The 10,798-nt window shown below is 35.4% G+C and overlaps 2 protein-coding genes across 4 annotated transcripts; both read left to right on the top strand.

Moving 5' to 3' along the window:
* The first annotated feature begins 1,769 nt into the window (after positions 1 to 1,769).
* Positions 1,770 to 6,507, top strand: LOC105633806 (U-box domain-containing protein 5). Of its 3 annotated transcripts, none has more exons than XM_089726131.1 (6): positions 1,770 to 1,921; positions 2,827 to 2,895; positions 3,385 to 3,570; positions 3,723 to 3,830; positions 4,215 to 5,296; positions 5,494 to 6,507. In XM_089726131.1, the coding sequence occupies exons 2-6, from the start codon at positions 2,842 to 2,844 to the stop codon at positions 6,263 to 6,265; spliced, it is 2,202 nt and encodes a 733-aa protein (XP_089582257.1). In that variant the 5' UTR covers positions 1,770 to 1,921; positions 2,827 to 2,841; the 3' UTR covers positions 6,266 to 6,507. The 3 variants fall into 3 exon arrangements, with proteins under 3 accessions (XP_089582257.1, XP_089582256.1, XP_089582258.1); XM_089726130.1 differs by lacking the exon at positions 1,770 to 1,921 and adding an exon at positions 2,249 to 2,474; XM_089726132.1 differs by lacking the exon at positions 1,770 to 1,921 and adding an exon at positions 2,527 to 2,550.
* A 409-nt stretch (positions 6,508 to 6,916) lies between these two features.
* On the top strand, positions 6,917 to 10,756 carry NFD5 (pentatricopeptide (PPR) repeat-containing protein). Its single transcript, XM_012216484.4, has 3 exons — positions 6,917 to 7,091; positions 7,240 to 8,432; positions 9,461 to 10,756. Exons 2-3 carry the CDS (start codon positions 7,308 to 7,310, stop codon positions 10,511 to 10,513), a joined length of 2,178 nt encoding a protein of 725 aa, XP_012071874.1. The 5' UTR covers positions 6,917 to 7,091; positions 7,240 to 7,307; the 3' UTR covers positions 10,514 to 10,756.
* The last annotated feature ends 42 nt before the right edge of the window (positions 10,757 to 10,798 follow it).

Below are 10,798 nucleotides of genomic sequence, written 5' to 3'. Positions count from 1 at the left end.
AATTTTACTGAATAGAGACAATCTAGGAGAATAAAAGGTGGGTTAATCACCTAATTCTAATTTTTTTTAAAGGTAATTAAAGTAAAATTACTTTTTTCTTTATTCGTTAGGAGGTTCGATAGTTGAAATAATGTTGTACTACAAAACAAGATAGTTTTTTTTTTCTAAATTTATTAAATTGGTGAAAACACTTATGGTGGAGAAAATTTAAACTCTGAAATTTTTCTTTTTACTTATTTACATGAAATTTATGTATTTGAATCACATAAATAATTCATTTACAAAAGTAGGAAAAAAAAGGCATATATTATTGAATCTAGAGGTTACAAATTTTAAGATGCATCGTGATCTTCCTTGGTCATTTTCAGTTATGAATTAGTCGGTGATAGGTTAGTAAGAGCTTCTCCTGTGAATGCATAGAAAGCAAGTCATCCACCCAACGTGAGGGATAGGAAGAATAAGTGAGTGAGAAATACATTGACAATAGTGTTAGTAATTTGATTGGTCTATAATATGTTGTTTTAGTCTAGCCCACTGCTAAGTCTTGGAGCTCTTATCTTGTTTTAGTCTTTAGTTGTTCCTATTAGCCTTTAGGCTTCTGTTTCTTTGTCGCTTTGCAAGTCACCTTCTTTGACTAATGTATTTGCTAACGAGGTAACCGGAGAAACAGCCACAACAGAAAAAACATATACATGGGTACTGATATTTTGCTTATATTATCTCAAAATTCGAAAAAAAACATGAGATTAGTATTCAGTTCCTGAGATCTTTTTTTTTTTGTTTTGTTTTTTTAAAAAAGAATTAGAATAATTTAAAATAATTATTAAAATAATTAGAATATTGCATTAAGTAAATAAAAAAACTGTATAATCATTAAATCATTTGGATTTTAATGTAATTCACTTTTTTTTGAGAAGAGTTTCTTTTTTGTTCATTTATTTATGAAAGCCCGAATTGGCAATTAAATTTTTTATTTTTATATTTAATTCTCTAATAAATTCTTTTATAAAATTTTTTAATATTTTTTTATTAGAATAAAAATTACTCTATACAATTAAATATTATTTAACCTATTATTTTAATTTGTTTGATTGAATGTACAATAAACTTTTGTATTTTCTAAAAAAATTAATTCACTCGAAAAAACATACAAAACAAAAATGAAACTAGAGTGGGTGATCGAGAATACTCACTTTGACTAACCAAAAAAAACGTTATTAAAAATATAAAGCTGACTGAGAGGGCGGCTGGGTTAGAGAAAAGTAGAGTCTCTATGTGATTATTTTTTTAAAAAAATAATTAAAATGTCAACTTTTAGTTTGAAAAATAGTTCCCTCAGGTGGTGGCCATAGCAACAGTGCTGGTTGTGAATTGTTATTCGTCAATGCCAACGCGTTTTCTTTTCTGGAGATATTTTTATTTTCTTATTTGATCTACCCATCTGGACGCAAAAAACATAGATTAAAATATATTAAACTGTAAAAAAATCATATACTAAAATGAAAAAAACAAATAGTAACAACTTGATTGACTTGATGTTAATTATAAAAGACTCGTGCCATAAAAATGCATGCTTGATATAATAAAGTCATAGTAAATGTTTGAAAAGTAATTATATTTTTTAAAACCAATCATAACCGTTTGATTATGGATAGCTGACCGTCAATGGCTATGGTCATTACTGTTCTAATCGCGATTTGAGTTTATAATTGTATTAGTCTCCTAACCACAGTCCATTCTAAACCCGATTCGACGACGCTACAATGTTTTTAGCAGTCAGTTCAGTATGCTTATGATGTCTTTCTTTTCTGGGGGCATTCACCGCGAAAGCCAGAAGCCAGAGACTCTCACTCTCCTAACAAGACTTGCTTTCCTTCTTCACAAGCCATCTCTATCCTCAATTTGGTCGCACATTCTCCAGGTCCTCCTCTACCTAATTTTATTTTACTTTTCATTTTTCATTGTATATACATTTTAACAACTCTACCGCGTACATGGGTAGCTAGCTGGTAATAATATATGGCATTCGTTGTTTACTTGTTCAAGAGCTGCTTCAATCTCTTTGCCTAACTTTGGCAAGATAAATATTTGGTTTTGAGCTCGTCAGCTATAATTAAGCTGCTTAGGTTATTTATGTAACTAACCTCATAGTTTATACTCTATATTTACTTTTATACCCTTTGCATAACCTTTATGTCGTCACAAATGCGTCTTCACGAGTGAAATGAATAACCTTTGCGGGACTGGGTCTTTAGGATAAAGACCATATCATTCATTCATATGGTCTTTATTTCGTTATTGCTAAGTGAGGTCCACGGCTGAGTCTTTGTCTTTGCTAATTGCTAGTGACTAAAAAGTACAACGGAGAAACTAAACCAAAACCAACTCAAATCAACTTTTCATTCTCAGAAATAAGTGAGAGAGCATACATTTGTTACTCTTTAAATTTAGTAGTATTTTCTTTCTGGAATGAGGTAATTTTTATGATTAATTTCCACTTTACATTTCTTTGTGAAATGGGAAACAAATTGAACTGATGTCAGGATGATGGTATAAAGCTTAGCTGCTTATCCTATTTTCTTGCTGCTTCGTTTCTGTGATATGGTCTTTTATTTTATTTTATTTTATTGGATCTGTGATTTGTCAGTGATTATAGCTGCTTATCCTATTTTCTTGCTGCTTCGTTTCTGTGATATGGTCTTTTATTTTATTTTATTTTTTCGGATTTGTGATTTGTCAGTGATTATAACTACTTTCTAGTTATTTAATTTTGTTCATATTTATATTTTCTTTTTAAGGGAACTCAAAATCTTTGTTTTCGTGCAGAGTGAGGACTACTAGATGGGAAATGATGATGCTCGTCACTTGCAACTTCCATATTACTGCACAATTAAGGTAAAATATCAGTAAACACAAATGGAAATAGCCAGAGTCTAGATTGTGTTATATAAGTGATGAAATCTCTGTAGTTATGCATACTGTTGATATCAAAGTAATGTCTCCCCATAAAAGAAGAAAGATTATACAATTTTTTTTCGAAGAATTTTTTTGAAAAAGCTTCGTCATTGCTACTTTAATTCTGTCTTTTTTTTTTTTTTTTATCCTTAACGAAAGTAAGAGATGGACTATTTCGTGTGCACAATTGCAATTCGTAAGTAGCCCTTAAAGACTATTATTAAGTTTAGATTGAGTTGAATTGAATTCAAGTTTGACTTGGAAGACAGCAAATTTTGATGGACAATCTTTTGGTCCAACAGTTAACTGAAGCTCTGGTAACTTAAGTATAAATCTTGTTGGACTTTTTATTTGTTTTGCAATGCGGACTACTTTAATTTTTGCACAGTTGAATGTATCTTGTAACGGTATTTAATTTAACAAATGCAGGTTCATGGTTTGATATGCTTACAGCTCAAGAACTTCCTTGACAGAATATCACAGATATTTTCAGCTATTGAATGTGCCAGGCCAAGAAGCAGCGCAGGTTTACAAGCATTATGTTCATTGCATGTTGCTATGGAAAAAGGAAAGCTGCTCATCCAGCACTGCTCTGAGTGCAGTAAACTCTACTTGGTACTGAAGGCCATTTTTTCATATTATCAGAATCAAGTTAAAGAAAAACATTGATGCATCAGAAACAATTTTTATCTATATGATTGAACTTAATTTGTCAAATTAAACTTACATTATCTGCCTGCGCTAATATCCAAATGTTATATTTTTAGGCATTTAAAGCAGATAAGATACTGTTGAGATGTGAAAACATAAGAAGTGCTTTGGATTTATGCTTGAGCCAAATCCAAAATATGGTCCCAACATTTCTGGCTGCCAAGGTTTGTTGTTTCTTGTTCCCTTTGAAGTATTTGTTGATTTCTTAAATTGGGATATGTGGTGATATATCATTTATAAAGCTACTGATACAAGTGCTAGAATATTGGGCCCTGCACTGTTTCTGAAATATTTTCATATGTCTGTTTCTTTGTAGTTTGCGTGATCATATCTTTCACAACAGACAGTTATGATTATATTTATTGACACAGTCGCTTTTCCATCTTTGCTCGTCTAATGTCATTTCTTTTTCTCTCTGCTGGGCTGGGTCTTCTAATCATCTGGTTGTTAGACATCTAGTATGATTGGTAGCGTCTTGGACAGTCTCATTTTATCATGAAAATCTCTTTTTAATTTCTTAAGAACTGAGAAGAGAAAAGTATCTGCAGATATCTGGAATTGTTGAAGATCTTAGGAGAGCAAAGTTTCAGTTGGAATCTTCGGAAGACGAGGCTGGAAAAGTTGTAAAAGAACTGATTAGGCAGGATATTCCTGCTTCAGATTCTATTAACAACTCAGAACTTGAGGCTCTTGAATTTGCATCTGTGAGACTGAAAATTACATCCCCTTTAGCTGTCTTGATAGAGAAAAGGTCCATCAAGAAACTGCACAATATAGTTCGTGATTCAGACCCGAAAAAGAAAATCTTGGACTATCTATATTATCTTTTGAGGAAATATGGCGAACTGATTGGGACATGCCAAACTGAGGGTGGCCTTGCTCAGCACGAGGAACATAAGTCTCAAACTGATAATTCTGCTGCACCTGAACCTCCCCCAGAATTTAAGTGTCCGATCTCTATGAGACTAATGTATGATCCAGTAATAATTGCTTCTGGTAAAACATATGAAAGAGTTTGGATTGAGAAATGGTTCAGTGAGGGGAATGATGAATGCCCAATGACACATGTAAGGTTAGAGAATTTATTGCTGATTCCAAACGTTGCAATGAAGGGCCTCATTTCAAAGTGGTGTTCAACTCATGGAATCACTGTTTCTGAACCATGTGTACAATCACTTCCACCTCCAGTTTTCTCACGGAAGCTTTTATCGTTTAAATCCATTTCTAGCATTGGCAGTTCTATGTATGATTTGCACCTTCAAGTTAGTAATGTGTCACTTAGATCTACAGACATAGCGGAGGATGATAACAAAGTTGATTTTAGTAAAGGACTCCCTCAAATGACTCAAATGAATGCAGGTGGTTGCATAAACCACTTGTCTGTGAGAGAACGTAGCATTAGCTTGGCATCATTCTCCAAGCTTGATTCACTTCCATGGGAATCCCGATGCAAGACAGTGCATGATATTAAGGAGCAACTGTACAAAAATGACCAGGCATGTGATTTTATGTTTGACAACAGTTATGTGAAGCCACTGGTTAAATTTCTCAAGGATGCATATGACTTCTGCGATGTGAAAGCCCAGAATGAATCAGCAGAGGTGCTTTTGGCAATTCTAAATAAAAGCAGGTAAAGCTTCTGTTGCTGCCTTTTGGTATCTGTCAATGGAGGCAAGAAACTTTTGTCCATTAGACTAATGTGCCTATTGTTCATAATGTATTATGCACTAGCGTGAACACGTGTTTTCTACACCCTTCCTCACATACACTCGCTAAACTTTTGCTACACTTGATTCTGCATTAACATTTTTTTACTGTCTGATGTAGAATTGAATTGCGTCCTTTTGATGAAGATGCAATGTATATGTTGGCATCATTTCTCGACTCCGAAATCACCGGCAAGGCTCTTGCAATCTTGGAACTATTGTCATGTACACCCTTTTATAAATCTGGAATTGTTGCATCCGGAGTTCTACCTTCAGTCCTAAAAGTGCTTGATTCACAGATTAGGGAATTCCGTGAACTTTCCATGAAGATACTTTACAATTTGTCACGCAACAGCGATATAGCATACCACATAGTATATTTGGATTGCATTGCAAAGTTGGTTCCTTTTCTAGGCGATCAGAGTCTTTCAGGCTATTGCCTTGGTATCTTGGACATTTTATGTGACATTGAGGAAGGTAGGAATGCAATTGCTGAAACAAATTCTTGCATTGCTTCAATTGCCACACTCGTAGAAACTGGTACTAAGCAGGAACAAGAAACTGCAATGGAAATTTTGTTTTCTCTGTGTCATCAATATGGGGAATGTTTCCAACAAGTCATTGGAGAAAGCATCATTAAAACTTTATTCAGTATATCTACATCTATTAATGAAAATCCAGGAGGAAAAATTTTGGCCACAGAATTGCTTCAGATGTTGGGATATGCAATAGAAGGAGATGTTTCAGATTGTTCTGTTACTAGTTCTGGCTTGACCATAAACTCCGCAAGTGACTCTGGCAATGATAATCGCTCTAAGGGAAAAAAGTCACCTTCCAAGGGATTTGGATATATTGGAAGAAAGATTACAAGATTCTTTAATCATAGTCATTAGTTACCAACAAACAGTAGCATGTAGAATGCAGCCAGGAAAATGGTACTCTACCGCCAGTAAATATAGTTGGAGATGCTCCAAAATATATAATGTATTCTTTATTATTATTTTTTTGAAAAAAAATGGTGTAAAAAATTTTTTGTCGAATTGCTCTGTATGTGGTGTAAATCCAACCGTTCAATTTTGGTTCTTATTCTAACTAATGAAATAATGAAATAATGCGATCTTCCTTGTTAGTCAAATTATAAATTTTATACCAACAAGTGATTGGATGTGAATTTATTGCTGTTGGAAGGATTTTATCTGGATGCACTTCTTTTAACAAATTATAAAAAAAAAATGTAAATCTTAAGTCTGCGTTTTCCTACTAGCCAAACATATTTTTCAAATTTGGATTGCAACTTGAACCAAGTAGAGAGTTTTAATGGCATAATAGTTAATAGATATTTAAGCAAAATTTCAGTATTTTTATAATATGGAAAAAGTTATGGGTAAAAATTAAAATTCATTTGATAAGCTGAAATTGACCCCGTGCGATGAGGTGGATTCATTCGACAATGTAGGCCTAATGGGCTTTTAAATTAAAAGCAAAACAAAGCCCAATAGGCTTTCATATTAAAGGAAAGGTACCAAAAAAAAAAAAAAAAAAAAAAAGACAAATAAAAAAGAAAAAAGGGATTTCTCGTCTTGTGGAAGCTGGTTCGAGCGAGGAGCCCTAGCTGTCTTGCAGTAGAGTATCATAAACACTCCAAATTTCAAATCTTGGCTGTCCGCTCATTGCTTGCGCTGCAAAAGCGTGCACTGTTGTTGCTCTAACTTCCATCAGGTATTGCTCTAACGTTCGTTTCTCTTCTCTGTATCTGTTGTTGACGTCTCAAGCTCAAATATAAAGTAAAGGAAAATGCTTTCTAACTTTTCTATGGCGTTTCTCTTTTTCCACAACAAATAAATGTAGTCTACTCTTTTGTTTTCAGATAGTTGAACTCTTTATTGAGCTACAATCTGCCTTCAGGATTGTGTTTCTGCGATTTTGGGTAGAGACATGAATTTGAAGCGGTTAGTTAATAGACAAACGTTCAGCTACGTATCAAAATTCAATGGAAGATTGATTTCTCTATACCCGAATTATGTTTCCAGAGATTACTCTACCATTACAGCCACTGTACCCCATTCTATATATTCACCAAGCATTGATGGCCAAATACTTCTACAGAGCTCTGAATTAATGAGACATGTTTCCCCCTTTAAGAGATGTCTGCACTCTGCTGAACTGTCTAAGCTAACGGAATTGAATTTTAAGCCAAAATTCAGCTCCAATGATTCTGTGGTGGAGGACGAAACCATGAATGAGTTCTTGTCGAGATTTGTGTGGACAATGCGTGGGAAGTTATCTGAAGCGTACCCAGAGTCTGATAAACAGACAATTGATGCTATGCTTTTGATTATAGTTGGAAAAGTTGTTTCGGAGATGGAAAAGAGCGGACAAGAGCAGATGCTTGGTGCCATGTTGTCCACTCCATCACAAGATTTCAGTGAGGATCTATGGAGAACAGTGTTTGAAGTGAGTAATTCAGTGCTACAAGATATGGAAAAGGAAAGGAAGAAGGAAAAAATGAAAGGGTTTTTACAGTCTGAGGAGGTGAAGGAAATGTGCAGGTTTGCTGGTGAGATTGGTATCCGTGGAGATATGCTGAGAGAGCTCAGGTACAAATGGGCTCGTGAGAAGATGGAGGAGAGTGAGTTTTATGCGAGTTTGGAGAAGTTCAGAGAAGAAGAAAGGGCGCAAGAAAAAGAGGAAGCAGATGGCAAGAATGCTGAGACCATGAGTGAGATGGCTGTCAGGGGAGAGGAGAGAGCAGAGGACATATCTCTTCCCAAAAGACAGGGAAAGATAAAATATAAGATTTATGGACTTGATCTTTCCGATCCAAAGTGGGCCGAAGTTGCTGCTAAGATCCATGAGACAGGAAAGATCATTTGGCCTGAGGAACCTAAGCCTATACAAGGAAAAAGCAAACTGGTAACTGAGAGAATTCTTTCACTGAAAGAGGACGATGACCCTTCTCCACTGCTTGCTGAATGGGCAGAGCTTGTGGAACCTAGTAGGATTGATTGGATAACTTTACTTGATAAGTTGAAAGAACAGAATACACATCTATACTTAAAGGTATCGCACCAGTTCATCTTCTTTTCTTTCATCAATTTTAGATAAATAACTTTTTTTTTTTTTTAATTATTTGATAGCATGTGATATGTGATAACAAGATACTAACGGGATCTATTGTCCATATATTGTTTTATGTATAAAATGGTCGAACTATATGGAATACAAATTGTTGCACGATATGTCCAAGAGTATTTAGCATGGATTTCCACCAGAATCGTTCAAATTATATTTAGTGATTTAGGTATTCCATGTTTAGTGATTGCTTCTAAAATTTCCCAAGAAGAGTGGTATTTCAAAACCCTCTTGCCTTGCATCATGGCTATATTTGAGGTATAGTGCATTAATTTTATTTTATACATGTACTACTTGATGAAGATATGTTGGCTTGTTGCTTTATTTGATATTTGTTTTTAGAGGGTCAATTAATTCCTCCTTTGCGTGTTATGATCTTTTATTGCTTGATGTTTGTTCAGTAGAAAAACTATGTTTTGATTCTGTGGTTCTCATAATAAAACAAGAAAGAGAAACAAGTATGCCCTTCAAACAAATATATATTGTAATTGGAAGATTAAGCATTATTCATGGTAAATCTGCTGATATTAAATGGGGAGAATTTTCTCTTTAGTTGTAATATCTTGCTAATATAGTGGTATAGAGGTCCAAAGCTGTGGAAATGCAGATTGACAGGTCCAGTTATTTTATAGAGTTGGAGCAAATCTCTTCACTATTGGGAGGGTACCAGATCTGCAATTATCAAATGCTTTTGTTTCCTGTAGTTTTTGCTGATGTGGGTTTCTTTTGGGGTGGGCTTACTTGTCTGTGTGCATGGGTGCTCATCTAGGTGTGCTGGTCTTCTATTATTTATACCAAGTTGATTTAGAAATCATTATTATTGTTGTTTGTATTTGTATGTGGACTTGTATTTTCTATCCACACAAAGTTAAGTTATGTCTGTTATATTAAGTAGTGAACCACACATTCCAAATGCACTATCTTGATTAGTTGCTATTGATTGATTTGATTTCTAGGTGGCTGAACTTCTGTTGAGTGAAAAGTCCTTCGAGCCAACTATTCGGGACTACTTTGTGCTCATTGATGCTCATGCTAAAGAGACCAGCTTGGAAGATGCTGAGAGGATTCTTAAGAAAATGAATGAAAATGGTATTCTACCTGATATGTTAACTGCCACAGCTTTAGTGCTCATGTACAGTAAGGCAGGCAATCTTGGCCGTGCTGAAGAAGCATTTGAAAGCTTGAAGAGCCATGGTTTCCAACCAGACATGAAGATTTACCATTCAATGATCATGGCATATGCAAATGCTGGGCAACCAAAGATGGGTGAGAAATTAATGAGAGAGATGGAGGAAAGAGATATCAAACCCACAGAGGAGATTTACATGGCATTGCTACGCTCCTTTTCTGAACAAGGTGATGTTGATAGGGCTGAACGCATTACAACCACCATGCAATTTGCTGGATTCCAGCGAACTTCGGAGGCTTGTGCATTGCTTGTTAAAGCACACGGACAATCTGGTGATCCTGATCAGGCAAGGAGTTACTTTGACTATATGATAAGGATTGGACATAGGCCTGATGACAGGTGCACTGCCAACCTGATTGCAGCTTATAAGAAAAAGAATTTGTTGGACAAGGCCTTAGATCTTTTGTTGGAGCTTGAGAAGGATGGGTTTGAGCCAGGACCTGCTACTTGCTCTGCTCTTGTCGATTGGTTCTGTAGATTACAGTTGGTTGATGAGGCTGAGCAGCTATTGGGTAAGATTGCTGAGCAGGGTGAAGCTCCTCCTTTAAAGATTCAAGTAAGCCTTTACGAGATGTATGCAAAAGCTGGACTTGAGAAAAAGGCTCTTCAAGCCCTGGGGGTTCTGGAAGCTAAGAAGGACCAGTTGGAGTCGGATGATTTTGAGAGAGTTATAAGTGTGCTTCTTGCTGGAGGTTCTATGCAGGATGCTCAAAGATTTCATGAGCTGATGAAGGCCCAGGGCTTCACTTCATCGGATAATCTAAAGGTAGCCTTAATGGCACGTACCAATTTCGGCCCCAAGAGTCCAACGACAAAATAGTTTAGTGATCATGATTCCCAAGCATTTGGCAGCCATAGGTAATTAAGAAAAATGGTTTCTTAGATTACAAATTTGAGCTACAGTTCTCAGGTGGGATTTGTTACTGATGAAGGGGGGAAGAGTTGACCACTTCAGTGCCTTGTCATCCTAAACCTCACAAGTAAAGTTTGACATGATTTTTATGCCAATGTTTTTGTAAGGCATGAACTAAATTTACTCATGATACAGTCACCCTTTGCGAAAGTGCTAGTTTTAGCATAGGTTTTTATGATTCTGTGTTGGATG

Source organism: Jatropha curcas, chromosome 9 (assembly GCF_041381405.1).
Source record: "Jatropha curcas cultivar XTBG-Jc1 chromosome 9, XTBG_Jcur_1.0, whole genome shotgun sequence".
Classification (NCBI taxonomy): Eukaryota; Viridiplantae; Streptophyta; class Magnoliopsida; order Malpighiales; family Euphorbiaceae; genus Jatropha; species Jatropha curcas.
This window is presented reverse-complemented; position numbering and strand designations above follow the sequence as displayed.